General features: G+C 41.5%; 1 protein-coding gene across 2 annotated transcripts; it reads right to left on the reverse strand.

The window, feature by feature from the left end:
- Positions 1–456: 456 nt before the first annotated feature.
- Positions 457–11674, reverse strand: LOC139554513 (double-strand-break repair protein rad21 homolog A-like). 2 transcript variants are annotated; one of them, XM_071367360.1, is made up of 14 exons: positions 11547–11674; positions 9968–10154; positions 8451–8580; positions 8048–8147; positions 7756–7862; positions 7218–7430; positions 6828–6947; positions 4860–4988; positions 4381–4604; positions 3933–4080; positions 3498–3643; positions 3100–3267; positions 2714–2797; positions 457–1955 (listed from the first exon to the last, which is right to left on the reverse strand). In XM_071367360.1, the coding sequence occupies exons 2-14, from the start codon at positions 10109–10111 to the stop codon at positions 1764–1766; spliced, it is 1905 nt and encodes a 634-aa protein (XP_071223461.1). In that variant the 5' UTR covers positions 10112–10154; positions 11547–11674; the 3' UTR covers positions 457–1763. The 2 variants fall into 2 exon arrangements, with proteins under 2 accessions (XP_071223461.1, XP_071223460.1); XM_071367359.1 differs by having other exon boundaries at positions 3450–3643.
- Positions 11675–16330: the final 4656 nt, after the last annotated feature.

A 16330-nucleotide genomic window follows, 5' to 3' on the forward strand; every position in this document is an offset into this window, starting at 1 on the left:
AAACGGCAAAGAAAGCGTCGCAAGCCAGAGGGAGGGGAGGGTCCATCCCTAAAACCAACCCCAAACCCCTAGTGGTAGGAAGAGACTTATGTTTTGAGGGCAGGATAGAACCAATATTTTTTCCCCCCCACCATTCCCAAAGGTTGAACTGTACATATTTTATATACATAGATAATGACCGTTTATATCTTTACTAAACCAATTTGCTCCTCTGTATTTGCCAGTTTAAAGGTATCCCAATTCAATGTCTGGAGAGCATATTTTGAAGCACACAGCCATGATGTCAGCATGCTTCTAAAAATGTATCCTTAAAACAGTTCAATCTTGTTTTTTGAACACCATTATGAGTTGAACATCAGACGGTATTGATCTAAGTCATTATAGTAAGTCCATAGCCATTATTCCCAATTCACTGGCTCAATGAACCAGCTATGAAAAGGATTCATTGACATGAACTGTTGAAACAGTATTCATTTTATTAGAAAAGTAACAAGTTGTTGGGCCTCAGGACTACAGGCATGGCATCATGATACACATCAGCAACAGTATCTACAAGAGGTGTCATTTTGGGTTTTATACAAAAACGAGAATGTAAGTTTACCGGCGCAGAGTTTAAAAGGGATGAGCTGAAACATTACATGATATACAATTTCAGGAGTTTGTAAAGGATGGTCAGAATTATTATAAATTGTGCTCTGCAGCTATGAACCATATCGTATTCAAGCTATCGAAGAATGACTGTCACAGCACATAAGTGAATTAAGACTTGCCATGATGTTTCCCAGTAGTTATCATTGCATCAAAACTGTCTTTTAGATTATTAATACCAAATAAATGTTTCTCTATATGCCGGAGATTACTTAACATTCAGCTGCATCAAAAAGTTGATGAATAAAAAGTAATTTCCGGACACCCACAGTTGACTTGAAATTTAGAGATTTTGTTAAATAGCTTAAAATATCTGATGCGAAAAATGCAGCCTCAACTAAGTCTCATTCTGGCCAAACCATTAACATAGATAATTGACACAGTATGTGACTTAAAAGGGAATTATTCAAGTAATACCATAAAAATGCAATTCAGGAGCAAAATATATTTGAAACTGGAGCAGGCAAAGAGGGTACAGTTTTAAATATATTCTATTTTAACCTTTAATTAGGCAAGTACGTTAAGAACAAATTCTTCTTTACAATGACGGCCTACCCTGGACGACGCTGGGCCAATTGTGGGACTCCCAACCGCAGCCGGATGTGATACAGCCTGGATACAAACCAGGGACTGTAGTGACGCCACTCGGAAGCCCATTCTCAAATCCCACAACAATGGAGACCTAAATGTCTGCCGATATAAAAACAATAAATTACAGTCAGGGACTGTAAATGCAGAATTAACAAACCCATTGGAATGCTTGAAGCTACTAAAATACTATTGGTCTTCAAAATAAGATTGCTGGTGGATGCAATTCAGTTGAGTGTTTCAGAAACTTGCTCAATACTACAGGCTCCTTTTGGCTAAAGGGTATAAAACATAACTATTTTTTAAATGGGAGAGAAATAGAACCTTGGAATGCAACATGATTGGATCATCACTCACATTCTAGCAAAATACACAGAATTACAATAATCCCACCAATCATGACATTCAGAGACTTCATCCCCACACTTGACCTTTAAAAAACATTCTTATCTCAAGAAAGACAAAAGCACATAGGTAAGAGAGAAAAAAAAACAACAGTTTGAGTAAAAGCAGCCAGTGTTGAGTCTCTAGATGAGGTGGAAGCGGGCTCCAGGGGTGGCGATGATGTCGCTGTATGGCTCGGTCTGGTTGAGCTCCACCGCCTGCTGCTTTTTCAGAACCAGGAAACTGTAGAACTTGGCGGCGGCCTGCTTCTTGTTGTTGTTCCTGCACAAATCCAGCAGGCTAATTTGCTGGGCTCCTGTCTTGGCCATCACCCTCTGAAGGGAGGGAGAGAACTGTTAGGTCACAGCTAACATGCTGACCACACCGGTAGCGTGCGCGAGCGTTGCAAAAATAAATTGACACATGTTTTTCAATCATTGCACCCACACTGCTCACGGGCGTCTGCGTTGCCAGGCGCTAAAATGGAAGTTGATTCTATTTGTGACACAGTAAGCGCTGTAAATCCTGCCTCCCATCTCCTCATTGGTTTTTAGAAGCATATACCCACGTGGGTGATTGAAAGATGAACTGAGGTCAGTTGTATTAATGCACCTTATGAAAGTTAGCTGCCAATCGCCATATAAAGTCCAAAGAAGAAAAAGAAGCCTGGAAGGAGGAGAGATGACTAGAAACTATTAATTTGACCGTTTTATGTGTGGATTAATTGTCGGAGTAGAGGACCTTGTGCATTTCAGGTAAAATAACAACTCAATGTTTATATCCCAGGACAATTTTTTTTAAAGTCAGAACAAAGTAGCTAGCAACTGCAAGCTAGCTAGCTAAATTGCCATAAATGTATAATGCTTTTCGACCTGTTCCCAAATTAATATAATTGGTTCAGAGTTTGTTTTGATATTTCAACATGCGTGTTGTGATCGCGTTTGGTGTGGGGAGACAAAATCAATTTGCGCACGATGGCGTCCGGTTTGGGCATGGCGTAAGACCCGGTTCTGGTTAGTAATGTAGGGGTTGTTCACTTGGTGGGTCACAACGTTTAGTCAAGTTCTCTCGTAAAAGCTCTCCTATGACATACCTGCAGGCCGTGGAGCATCTGCTGGGTTCTCTTGTTCCACCTCCTCTCCTCTCGGTCCTGGTCACCGGCCTGACCCTCCTCATCCTGTCATTGAACACACATAACATTAACTCTACATACATACTACACATTAGCCAATGTACAAGCAACACAAGACCGGTAATAGGCCTACATATTTAGCTTCCAAAGGAACATAAGACAGAATAGATCAGTGGTCACCAGCCATGGTCCCAAGAAAGCCCGTTTCCAGGCTATTCCTCCAGCCCTATACTAACGCACGTAATCCCATCAGCTGTTTAGTGCTTGGAACACGAGCTTGCACATCCTGTAGCTCTCCAGGACCCAGGTTGGCGGTGACCTCTAGAAAATCTTTGTGTCTATCTCACCTCCTCGTCTGAGCCATCCTCTCCGTCCTTCTTGTCCTTCTTCTCCTCTATCAGGTCGAGCTCGGGGAACTGGCTGAGGTTGGTGCTGTCCTCGGGGGGCAGCGACACTGTCATTTCCAACTGCTGGGACACGCCTGAATGGTTGGTGGCCTGTTCCAGAGTACCCATCTGGATGGAGAGAGGAAGCATGTTTAAGTGAGTGATTGAGTAAGGAGGTTGAGTATGGGCAAAAAGGTAAAAGCAGGTCAAACTTCTACTATCAAAAAACACTAATGAGATCTCAGTGCATACAATATCAAACCCCAAAAAGCCTTGTATGCTTGACAAACTGTCTTTAAAGTTTCCCTAGCCATGGTTAAACAGGGCCTGAGCGAAGAGAGGAGCAACGAGGCATTTACGGGCAAGCCTGGCTCTGTGTCCTGTGCCTTGCGTTTCTGGCCGTGCGTGGAGGAGGGTGGGGGCATGACTGACTCGTCCAGGGTGGTCCTGCTGCCCTCCATGGCTGACGCCTGCAGCACACTGGGCTCCTCCAGGATGGTCTGGTCTGGAGCACATACAATTACACACAGAAAGAACATTAAAAACTATACCAAACAAGGGCAATTGAGTACAAGTACATGACTGTTATGGATGAGGTGCTTGTGTCAGATTGGGCGTCGGTCTCTACCCAAGTGTACAACTTTGAATTTATCCATGTGTCTACTTTGAATAGTAGCCTATATCTTGATATTATATCCACGCTGAGAGTTGGCCCTCTAGCCTAGAATGGCATCCAATGTAGAGGATTGAACTGTTGCCATTCAGTAGTGCGTTAACTGAATGGAGTATCTCACCGATGATGTCCCTCTGCATGGCCTCCTCTCTGGGCACCTCAGGGTTCTCCAAGTCCTTTAGGAACTCATCCAGGCTGTCTGCCTCACCTCCCTTCCTCCTCTTCCTCATTTCGTCTGGCACCAGGGGGGTCAGGGTGCGGGTGAACATCTACAGAAAGGGACAGAGAGTGAGAGGGGGAGAGAGGATAGAGTCAGTGCTGAAAAAAATGAAGAGGCTAGGTAGCAACAACATGCACAAGCCCCTAAAAGTAGTGTAGTGGCTACATTGGCCTCAAACTAATTGTTGTGAATAGAAACATATCTAGAAAAGCTCTAATGAAAGAGGTTCAGGAACTAACATGCACACATCTGGGGGAAAACAGAAAGCCATTGCCAGGTGCTGGATTGAGAACAATAACACAGTAAACAGCCCTTGTTTGTCTAACTACCAGACAAGTTGCTGGGTTACCTTGAGAAGCCTGCTGTTCCAGAGGGGCTGTGCTGGCAGGGAGAAGAGCTTCTCCACGCCTCCCGTCTCTTTCCACATCATCAGCTTCTTGGTGGGCGGCGCAAGGTCCAGTGTGGTGACGATGTCGGAGTAGTCGCTGAGCTGGGCACGGATGGTCTTGCTGTCCAGCTCCTTCAGGTTGTCCACAATTAGCTTCCTCTTCCTCTTGGCTTTGGTTTCCTTCACTGTGAGTTGTAAAGAGAAAGATAACTTGTAAGTGAATAGTGGCAGAAGTCGGATCCAGGGTGGAAGGGATGCCTTGAAAGACAAGCAGACCTCAGTGTTGAAGATTTCTTGAGTGCTGCTAAACTGAAAGAGCAGTGGTGCTACTAATTTAATATGTTATGGCACAGGCCTATCTGATGTAGTGACAGACATAACAGTACGGGTTTGTTATAATATAACATGAATATCAATATTTATTGAGGTTGTGGGCGGACCTGTGATGTCGATGGGCTCCAGGGCGAAGGCTTCCTCCTCGTTGTGTACCAGCGTGGTCTGCTCTGTCTGGTCCTGCATGGCGGGCAGGGGCTCCGCTGGGCCTGAGCCTGGGCTGTCTGGACCTCCCGCTGCACACGCACAAACAGTGTACAAAACATAAGAAACGTAGATGAAGGGGAGGAGACTGTTTTTATGAGTGAGTTCATGTTTAAGTTTTACTCAGCACTGTCAACACTTTCTAGTCAACACTTATAAGCCATAAAAAAAGCCACATTCTGCCTACAACCAGCACTGCAGCGGTAATGAATGCGTAGGAAAGTGTATTGATAGGCTTGTGTTATTATTAGCGGAGTGGGTCTTTTTTATATGTACACTACCGTTCAAAAGTTGAGTCACTCAGAAATGTCCTTGTTTTTGAAAGAAAAGCAAAAAAAATGTGTCCATTAAAATAACATAAAATTGATCAGAAATACAGTGTAGACATTGTTAATGTTGTAAATGACTATTGTAGCTGGAAACGGCAGATAAAAAAATACAAATAAATGGAATATCTACGTAGGTGACCATTATCAGCAACCATCACTCCTGTGTTCCAATGGCACGTTGTGTTAGCTTATCATTTCAAAAGGCTAATTGATCATTAGAAAACCCTTTTGCAATTATGTTAGCACAGCTGAAAACTGTTGTTCTGATTAAAGAAGCAATAAAACTGGCCTTCTTTGGACTAGTTGAGTATCTGGAGCATCAGCATTTGTGGGTTCGATTACAGGCTCAAAATGGCCAGAAACAAAGACCTTTCTTCTGAAACTCGTCAGTCTATTCTTGTTCTGAGAAATGAAGGCTAAAGAAGACCAGTTTTATTGCTTCTTACGCCTATGTAGATATTCCATTTAAAAAATCAGCTGTTTCCAGCTACAGTAGTCATTTACAACAATAACAATATCTACACTGTATTTGTCAACAATTTGATGCCATTTTTTCTCCATTTAAAATAACTTTTCTTTCAAAAACATGGACATTTCTAAGTGACCCCAAACTTTTGAACAGTTGTATGTATGTATGTATGTATGTATGTATATACACACACACACACACACATATATATACATATGCACACAAATATATATATATATACATACACACACACACACATATATGAACATTTCACTTTCTCATATGAGTAACATCATCAATTTGTGCATGAGGCAGAAATAATGTGGTGCAACTCGAGTTTTGCCATCAGCTGGAAGACGGTGTCCCTTTTCGGTCAGTGTCAGTGGAGGAAAGAGTGGAGGGACGCTGAGAGGCGGACCCGGTCTGCTCCCCTCTCCCTCCGCCGAGACAGACCATCTGATGCAGGCTCCATCAGCCCAGTAAAATAAAAAAGCTAATTATAAAAAATGTATGCACACTCAGCTGTGCATCACAAGTAATACAACAACTGATCATATAGCCTACCTCAAATGTTGAGAAGAACAATGCATTGGCAAGACAAACAAAGACAATATGCAATGACATTTTGGGCCTATAGCCTACTGCGCAAACCTCATTACTACAGTACTGTTTTTAATAGGTTAATGTTGCATAGGCTCACGTTTTTTAAGTCATGTTAAAACAAATCTGAACAGTAGATCTCAGCTTGCATTTTGACACAGAAAGTTATCTTGACTCAAAAAAGGTTGGTGACCTTTTTGTACCATCTAAATAATCGCTGTGAAATATATTTTCCATAACCACAAAATGTTTTTAGCTGTTTGAAGCTGGTGTATGAAACTTAAGTATAGAAAGCATAGAAATAGCGCACATAGAATATATCCACCACTTCTTAGACTTGCTTTCAATGAGAACGACAGCTATAACACACATGTCTATGTCCATTTGATTTGGTCGCCCAAAACGTTACATATTGCAGCTTGAAAATTTAAAGTCACTTTTGGGAACAGCAAATGGTAAGTGTTGCAACTCACGTGAGAGGGCATCAAAGTCGTCTTCGTCATCGTGGTCCTGCAGTCTCATCACGCTCTCGGTGATGACGGGAGGGTCGTCGAAAATGCCACCCCCATCCTCGTTACTGAGGAGCTTGTCAACTAGAGACAGACAGGAGTGGCAATGCTCAGCAGGAGTTTAAACCTTAGCAAACTGGGTTTTTACACCAGATACATTCATTAATGTAAACAATTAATTGGCCACATTAGTCATGGACAAGGCAAGGGCTGTGTCCCAATTACATCTCCTTCCTCCCACACCTGTGCACACTTCAGGAGGAAGGAGATATTATTGGGACACACGAGACAAGGAAAGAAAAGCTTTTAACATAGTTTTGACATATCACAACCCAGGATATCCTTCCTTCGTACCCAGCATGCCTCCCTCGCTCTCAGCCATGGGGTCCTCTCCGAAGTCATCTTTGTACTGGTCGTCGTATTCCAGGTGGTTGGAGTTGTCTGGGATCTGGGCAACAGAGGTCTCTGGGTCTAGGAGCAGGTTAGAGGCTGACGCCCCGTGGATGATGTCCACCTCGAAGGCACTCTCCTCACGCATCATCTCCCGGTCGTCCATTCCAAAGTCAGCTGAAGGGGGAGAACATTAAGTATGTTAGAATGCATTTTTGCAAGTGTACATACAGCGGTAATGAGTGGCGGTGTTTGTCGCACTAGGAAGGGAGGAGCTTGAAATGGGATGAGAGAGGCTTTAGTATGGGTGCATTTCAAGCATCTGCCTGGATATGAAACCAAGGTAAAAACATGGTAGACCACTACCAAGCATTTGCTATCACCTATCCAGATCAGTGCAGATGAGGTGAAGGAGATGAAGAAAGGAAGCCACTACAGACTATTGAGATGCAGCCATGGTTTGAGGTGGTGAAAGGATTGGACTAGGAGGCCTGCTATGTACCGAAGTCATTCTCCTGCAGCAGGTTGTGGTTGCCCACCTCCTCCCTCATGGTGATCTCTTCCACTCGACTCTGGTTCAATGTGAACTGCTTGGTGACGTCGATGTCGCTGCAAAGACAACATAAATCACTAACACTGAACGAAGGAACATCTAATGTACTTGATACAAGCAAATCAATACTCGTCAGAGCATACAGAACATATACATCAATGGAGACACTCGTCGATGCTACATGAAAAATATCAAACAACACATTTCAACTTGTTGGGCTCTGATGACATGCATGGCTCACTCTAGATCTGGTAGTGGCTGGTCGAAGTCGTGGAACTCTTCTGGCATGGTAATGGTGTTGTAGGCAGCTTCTCTGTTCTCCTCTGGCAGATCCACCACACCTGAGAGGGCAGGGATGGAGGCAGGGGTCAGGCTAGCACAGACCCACATAATACACAGCCATAACATCTTCCTACAATGTCAGTACAGTCTAGCAGCCCAGTGTGCCTCTTACAAGTTTCATATTGGGACTCTTTCAGGAGCCCCCAATTTCAGTTCATTCAACAGTATATGAAAATGCCCAAAATCAACAGCAAAATTAAGATTTAAATGAAATGGAGGTTGAGCCAAACTGTAACTCAGTCTTGAATATAAAAAAACGAAGAATATGTTGGACAAGTCCAGCCACCTAGACAATACATTACCTGGTCTGAAGGCCATCTTGATCTTGATGAACGCCTCATTACAGTCAGCCAACAAGTACTTGGCTTTCCTGTTGTAGATCCTCACCACCCCAAGGAGCAGATGACCTGACGTACGCAGGGCCATTTTCACCTGGACAATTAAAGAATAAGCAAGAACACTGTTCAGAAATACACACCATTTTTTACGAGCCTGCTGCTGCCTACCACCGCTCAGTCAGACTGCTCTATCAAATCATAGACTTAATTATGATATAATAACACACAGAAATACGAGCCTTAGGCCATTAATATGGTCAAAGCCGGAAACTATCATTTCGAAAACAAAACGTTTATTCTTTCAGTGAAATACAGAACCGTTCCGTATTTTATCTAACGGGGGGAATCCATAAGTCTAAATATTGCGGTTACATTGCACAACCTTCAATGTTATGTCATAATTATGTAAAATTCTGGCAAATTAGTTCGCAACGAGCCAGGCGGCCCAAACGGTTTCATATTCCCTGACTCTGCGTGCAATGAACGCAAGAGAAGTGACACAATTTCCCTAGTTTAATTTTGCCTGCTAACATGAATTTCTTTTAACTAAATATGCAGGTTAAAAAAAATATACTTCTGTCTATTGATTTTAAGAAAGGCATTGATGTTTATGGTTAGGTACATTCCTGCAACGATTGTGCTTTTTTTCCGCAAATGCGCTTTTGTTAAAACATCCCCCGTTTGGCAACGTTGGCTGTCTTTGTTAAGAAGAAATGGTCTTCACACAGTTCGCAACGAGCCAGGCGGCCCAAACTGCTGCATATACCCTGACTCTGTTGCACAGAACGCAAGAGAAGTGACACAATTTCCCTAGTTAAAATAAATTCATGTTAGCAGGCAATATTAACTAAATATGCAGGTTTAAAAAAAATATACTTGTATATCGATTTTAAGAAAGGCGTTGATGTTTATGGTTAGGTACACATTGGTGCAACGACAGTGCTTTTTCGCGAATGCGATTGTTAAATCACCCGTTCGGCGAAGTAGGCTGTGATTCAATGATAAATTAACAGGCACCGCATCGATTATATGCAACGCAGGACAAGCTAGATAAACTAGTAATATCATCAACCATGTGTAGTTAACTAGTGATTATGTTAAGATTGTTTTTTTATAAGATACGTTTAATGCTAGCTAGCACCTTACCTTGGCTCCTTGCTGCACTCTCATAACAGGTAGTCAGCCTGCCACACAGTCTCCTCGTGGAGTGCAATGTAATCGGCCATGATCGGTGTCCAAAAATGCCGATTACCGATTGTTATGAAAACGTTAAAATCAGCCATAATTAAATTGTCCATTCCGATTAATCAGTCGACCTCTAGTCTTGACCCACAGCCAGTGAGTTGAAAATTGACCCTCTTCTACTGGTTTACACAACACTAGTCTGTCAAAGTACCCTCATGGCAGCATTACTTTAATGGAGACTAGACGCATGATTGAAACACATAATAGAAGCCCTGTATCAATGATCGCTTGTTTACCTTGGGGCAGATGATGCTCTCCACACTGCTCTCCAGGTTGCATTCAAACACATGAGCCTTGGTGAGCTTCTTATCCCAGTGGGCCGCTAGCCAGATCTTGGCCAGCGGCCCACGTTTGCTGAGGACAAAGTGAGCATAAAACATTGTCCCAGCACCTTCTCACCTAAGGGTGAGGGGGGGGACCAACCTGCAGGGACAAAGGTTAGAAAAAACATCCAATCACAAGAAGTGATACACCTTGATGGTCATATTGAATAAGTTAAGATTGGACTTTGAGAAATACATTTGATTTATTTACACTTTGCATTACTCAATTTGACTGTGTTATCAGTCCTCTCGGCTGGCCGACCAAAAAAACTCACACTACATTGCATGAAGAAAGTGCGTTGTGGATAAATGCTAATAAAATGAACAAATAACAATGATTGAATACTAAGAAATGAAATGTAGTAATTAAGTCATTTTGTGATTTGTTTACTTAACCGAAGAATGTGCCGCTATATCGGTCAAGCTAACTAGTTAGCGACTGAGGCCCAATATGAGCGCTGTCCTGATCTTGACTCTCGGTACCGTTTGTTTTATTGAGGAACTCATGATGCACCTGTTTATATATCCCAAATAGGTGCCCCACTGGCGCCATCTCTGGGTTGGCATTATGCCTATTATCTTAACATCGTCCTTTTCATATAGAATTAGCTTGAGCACTTCATACCATTTTAATACCACAGTGAACATAATTGTCCATCTCTTAGGGGACATAGTCCCCATACCGCAGGGCGGTCTTATGTTAGCCCTTGTCCTAGTGTCGAACTGATAGCATATTGTTTTTATGTGTATGTGAATAACTCACGTCGGAGAGTTTGGTAAAGTTCAAGCATAATCCTTTACTCAGGAATAACATGTTACAGGTCACAATATCCTAACCAGAGACTCATAATGTACCTGTTTATATATTCTAAATAGGTGCCCCACTAGCGCCATCTATGGGTTGGCATTATGCCCATTATCTTAACACCGTCCATGTGGAGGGGCTGGTTTTCGTAAATTGAACCACATACTGTATTTAAACACATTAGGAACATTTATTAACAATGGACAACTAGCTCAGTTGTCAAAAATGATACATAGAAAACTCGATGACCTACTTAAATTAGTTAGGAAGCCAATAGTTTGAATTGTAAAGAAAAAGAAAAGATCCGGGACCTCGGCGCGAACCCAACTAGCTAACGGTAGCCAGCTATCTTTTGAGGTTTTGCAGGAGACGCCACAGTGATCCGAATTCATTTCGATACATATTTGTACAATATAGCGTTCCAGTTTAATAAACCAATGTGAAGGTACTGTACCTAAATACCCACAGTATAACAGGTAGGTAGTTAGCATAATATGCTAACTAATGTTACCGATCAGTGACACTGTGTGCAACGTACAGTAATCAACAACCTCCTGTCATTTCCAAAACAGAGCGCGTATTCTGATATATTTTTGTTGGTTCGTGTCTACAAAATCGGAATCTAACACGCAAAAAAATTGCTTCATTCCAGTATATGAAAGTATATTTAAAATGTAAACAACTCACCAATTACGCTCCAATTGTAGTTTTTTTTTGGCGGCCGTAGTTTACTTTTTTCCACTCCTCCTCCCACTAAAAACAAACATAATGGCGCTGACTTTTTAGTTTCTTCCGCCCGCCCAAAGATTATTTTCAAATCCACAGGATGTTTACCAGACCGTCAGCGGTTTCTACTAGGTACCGCCACGAAGTCAAAATTGTATATCTGGTAGAAATGTATGAAAACAAAAATGAGCTTTTAGGTTTTAATATATGGTTAGGTTTAAAATCACATTTTAATTAGATATATTTTTGAAATAGGCGGGGTTTATGACTTTGTGGCTGTGGTTACTAGTGACGACTCAAGTAAGCGGGTGGGGTCAGGGAACAGCGAATTTTATTTTTTATAACTTAACCAAGATCAAACAAACCTTTTTTTATTTTTTTATATATTTTTTATTAACAACAAATCAATACAGAAAGTACATAAAGGAACACAAGTATATATAGATTATATATAATGGACAATCGAGCTAGGGGGTACAATATCACATTACAATTACACAAGGACCTTAAGGGACATACATACACTTACAATTCTAACAGCTTTTTTGTTAGTAGAGTATTTAACTGTCTTAAAATACAGTTCAATTTCTTTTTGTAGGGTAAGAAAATGTGTTTTTTTGTTAGTAAATTTACATTTGTGTATATGAAATTTGGCCAAAAGAATAATGAAATGAATTACATAAAAATGTTTCAGCTTATTTCTATCATATGTAAAGAATCCAAGCAGTACATCTCTCCACAATAGTGTAAAATCTTCATAAATGTGTTCAATTATAAATCTACTGATGTCTTGCCACAGTTTTCTTACATGAATACAATGCCAAAAAAGATGCAACACTGTTTCTGGGTGGTCATTACAAAAGGAGCAATTTGAGTTGATCCTTAAACTTCTTCATATAGTGGTTGGCAGGATAATATTTATGAATAATTTTAAAGGAAACTTCCTTAATTTTGTTAACAAGTAGTATGTGTGTGGCAACATCCAAACTTTTCCCCAACAGATATTATCAATAAATCCATTCCAATAAGGCATGACATAAGGTATAGATACAACATCCTGCTGAAACAAGGTTCGTATCGCTCTGTTGTTGAATGAACCAAAAGATAAACAAATCTTTCCTACTGACGAGTCAACAGGGTCAATAGAAGGTAGGCTCTGAGGGTCAGGTCTTGACACGTTCCTGAATAACAGGGGATGGCGTCTAAAACAATTGCAAAATCTTTAGGTGTTACAGGGACCTTGTAAAGAGATAAGAATTCCTTATAACTGAGTAAAAGACCCTCTGCATTTACCAGTTGGCTCACCAATAGGATATTATTTCGGAACCAATATTCTAAAAACAAAGAAGTATTTTTATACAATATATCCCGATTATTCCATATATAATATCTGTGTGGAGAAAAATTGTGTTTATAAATTAAGGACCATGACAAGAAAACCTGCCGATGAAAAGCAGAAAGTTTCACTGGAATTTTGTCAATATTATAATTGCAAAACAACATGAAGTTAAGGCCACCAAAAGTAGAGAAGACATGATGAGGAATCAAATTCCAGATAGAAGTGGGTCTTCTTAGGAATTGTTTTATCCAATTGATCTGAAAATTATTATTTAAAGTAGATCAATCAAACCCTGTCGTTTCCAACGGGAACAAATGAGTCATGGTAGGCAGAGCCAAACACGAGATAACGAGATCCCATTTGCCTGTTCTAAGCAGACATCTGCATATTTCCATTAGGGTACGCCTACTCTGTGAAATCTGACTGCAATAGCTAAATTCGCCTTTGCAGTCCTTCTAAACAACGCGATATTTTAAAACTTTGGCAAAGAATTAAGTCTTACAAACTTAGTCCACTCTGTTCAAAACATATTCTAGTTTTGGGAACAGAAAACCGTATTGAGATCAAATGTTTAATCGATGAGAACATTTGCAGAATGCACGTAAAGTCCATCTACTGGCCACTGGACTTCCTGTCACTACCATATTTGATAGGTAGTGGAAATTCGATGCAGTTGGTTCACATGTCTACATCCGGTGAAATATCTGTTTCATTGGTCTATCTGTGGCCAGTGGCGATTTTAGCATGTAAATCTTGGTGGGGAAAACTCAAAAAAACTTTTTTATTTAGATGCATGCCAGCAAAGCCACTGAACAATATATTAATTGCACTACAATGGTGACCAACTGTTTGGCCCTACATAAAGCTGTTCTAACAGCAGAGCTTTCTTTTCAGCACCATGGAGTGAATCCTTACCACTGCTACACCTGGCTATCAGCAGAGCCTTCTCTGGCAGCGAAACAGTTAATTCAGCCTATTTTACTTCCTTTAAAAAAAACATAGCTGATATGGCTGACTTGCTTAAACAAATTTGGTTTCTACTGACAATTGAGATGTACAAACTATGTCATAAGGGGACGATGAGTGGGTAAGAGGCAATCTGCAATTTTGATGAAGACAGCAAGCTAGGACGGATGTAGTCAATATAACTATTTGTTCAGCACTTTTGAAATGTACAGCGACACAATTCAGAACATGGGCCTTTCTTACAGTATTCTCCCTGTACACCAAGTCAGAAGCGTAGGATAATTAAAGGGGACATATTTTTGTTTAACCTTTATTTAACTAGGCAAGTCAGTTAAGAACAAATTCTTATTTACAATGATGGCCTACCCCATCCAAACCCTAACAACACTGGGCCAATTGTGTGCCACCCTATGGGACTCCCAATCACAGCCAGTTGTGATACAGCCTGGAATTGAACCAGGGTCTGTAGTGACACCTCTAGCACTGAAATGCAGTGTCTTAGACCGCTGCGCCAATCGGGAGCCCAAATATATAAGCAGACAATGAAAGCTCGTACAATATGAGCCTGTGTAGGAATGTGATTTGAATGTGACTGGAGGAGTGGGATGGTTGATTGATTTATTTTTGTATTATCGACCCACCTTCCTGCAATGGAATATATCATTTTTGTTTTGTTTCAATACCCCGTACAGTAGATGGTGGCAATACACTAATAGGTGTAGTCTGCCTTAAAACTTTAAAGAAGAAAGAAGAAGAAGAAGAAAGAGCGAGCACGAGACAGAGCAGTGAAATAGTGCACATACTCAAATCAATTTGGTCACATACACATGGTTAGCAGATGTCATTGCGAGTGTAGCGAAACGCTTGTGCTTCTAGTTCCGACAGTGCAGCAATATCTAACAAGTAATCTAACAATTCCAAAACAACTACCTAACACACACAAATCTAAGTAAAGGAATGGAATAAGAATATATACATACAGTGGGGAGAACAAGTATTTGATACACTGCCGATTTTGCAGGTTTTCCTACTTACAAAGCATGTAGAGGTCTGTAATTTTTATCATAGGTACACTTCAACTATGAGAGACGGAATCTAAAACAAAAATCCAGAAAATCACATTGTATGATTTTTAAGTAATTAATTTGCATTTTATTGCATGACATAAGTATTTGATACATCAGAAAAGCAGAACTTAATATTTGGTACAGAAACCTTTGTTTGCAATTACAGAGATCATACGTTTCCTGTAGTTCTTGACTAGGTTTGCACACACTGCAGCAGGGATTTTGGCCCACTCCTCCCTACAGATCTTCTCCAGATCCTTCAGGTTTCGGGGCTGTCGCTGGGCAATACGGACTTTCAGCTCCCTCCAAAGATTTTCTATTGGGTTCAGGTCTGGAGACTGGCTAGGCCACTCCAGGACCTTGAGATGCTTCTTACGGAGCCACTCCTTAGTTGCCATGGCTGTGTGCTTCGTGTCGTTGTCATGCTGGAAGACCCAGCCACGACCCATCTTCAATGCTCTTACTGAGGGAAGGAGGTTGTTGGCCAAGATCTCGCGATACATGGCCCCATCCATCCTCCCCTCAATACGGTGCAGTCGTCCTGTCCCCTTTGCAGAAAAGCATCCCCAAAGAATGATGTTTCCACCTCCATGCTTCACGGTTGGGATGGTGTTCTTGGGGTTGTACTCATACTTCTTCTTCCTCCAAACACGGCGAGTGGAGTTAGACCAAAAAGCTCTATTTTTGTCTCATCAGACCACATGACCTTCTCCCATTCCTCCTCTGGATCATCCAGATGGTCATTGGCAAACTTCAGACGGGCCTGGACATGCACTGGCTTAAGCAGGGGGACCTTGCGTGCGCTGCAGGATTTTAATCCATGACGGCGTAGTGTGTTACTAATGGTTTTCTTTGAGACTGTGGTCCCAGCTCTCTTCAGGTCATTGACCAGGTCCTGCCGTGTAGTTCTGGGCTGATCCCTCACCTTCCTCATGATCATTGATGCCCCACGAGGTGAAATCTTGCATGGAGCCCCAGACCGAGGGTGATTGACCGTCATCTTGAACTTCTTCCATTTTCTAATAATTGCGCCAACAGTTGTTTCCTTCTCACCAAGCTGCTTGCCTATTGTCCTGTAGCCCATCCCAGCCTTGTGCAGGTCTACAATTTTATCCCTGATGTCCTTACACAGCTCTCTGGTCTTGGCCATTGTGGAGAGGTTGGAATCTGTTTGATTGAGTGTGTGGCCAGGTGTCTTTTATACAGGTAACGAGTTCAAACAGGTGCAGTTAATACAGGTAATGAGTGGAGAACAGGAGGGCTTCTTAAAGAAAAACTAACAGGTCTGTGAGAGCCGGAATTCTTACTGGTTGGTAGGTGATCAAATACTTATGTCATGCAATAAAATGCAAATTAATTATTTAAAAATCATA

The sequence above is a fragment of the Salvelinus alpinus genome, chromosome 26, assembly GCF_045679555.1.
Source record: "Salvelinus alpinus chromosome 26, SLU_Salpinus.1, whole genome shotgun sequence".
NCBI lineage: Eukaryota > Metazoa > Chordata > Actinopteri > Salmoniformes > Salmonidae > Salvelinus > Salvelinus alpinus.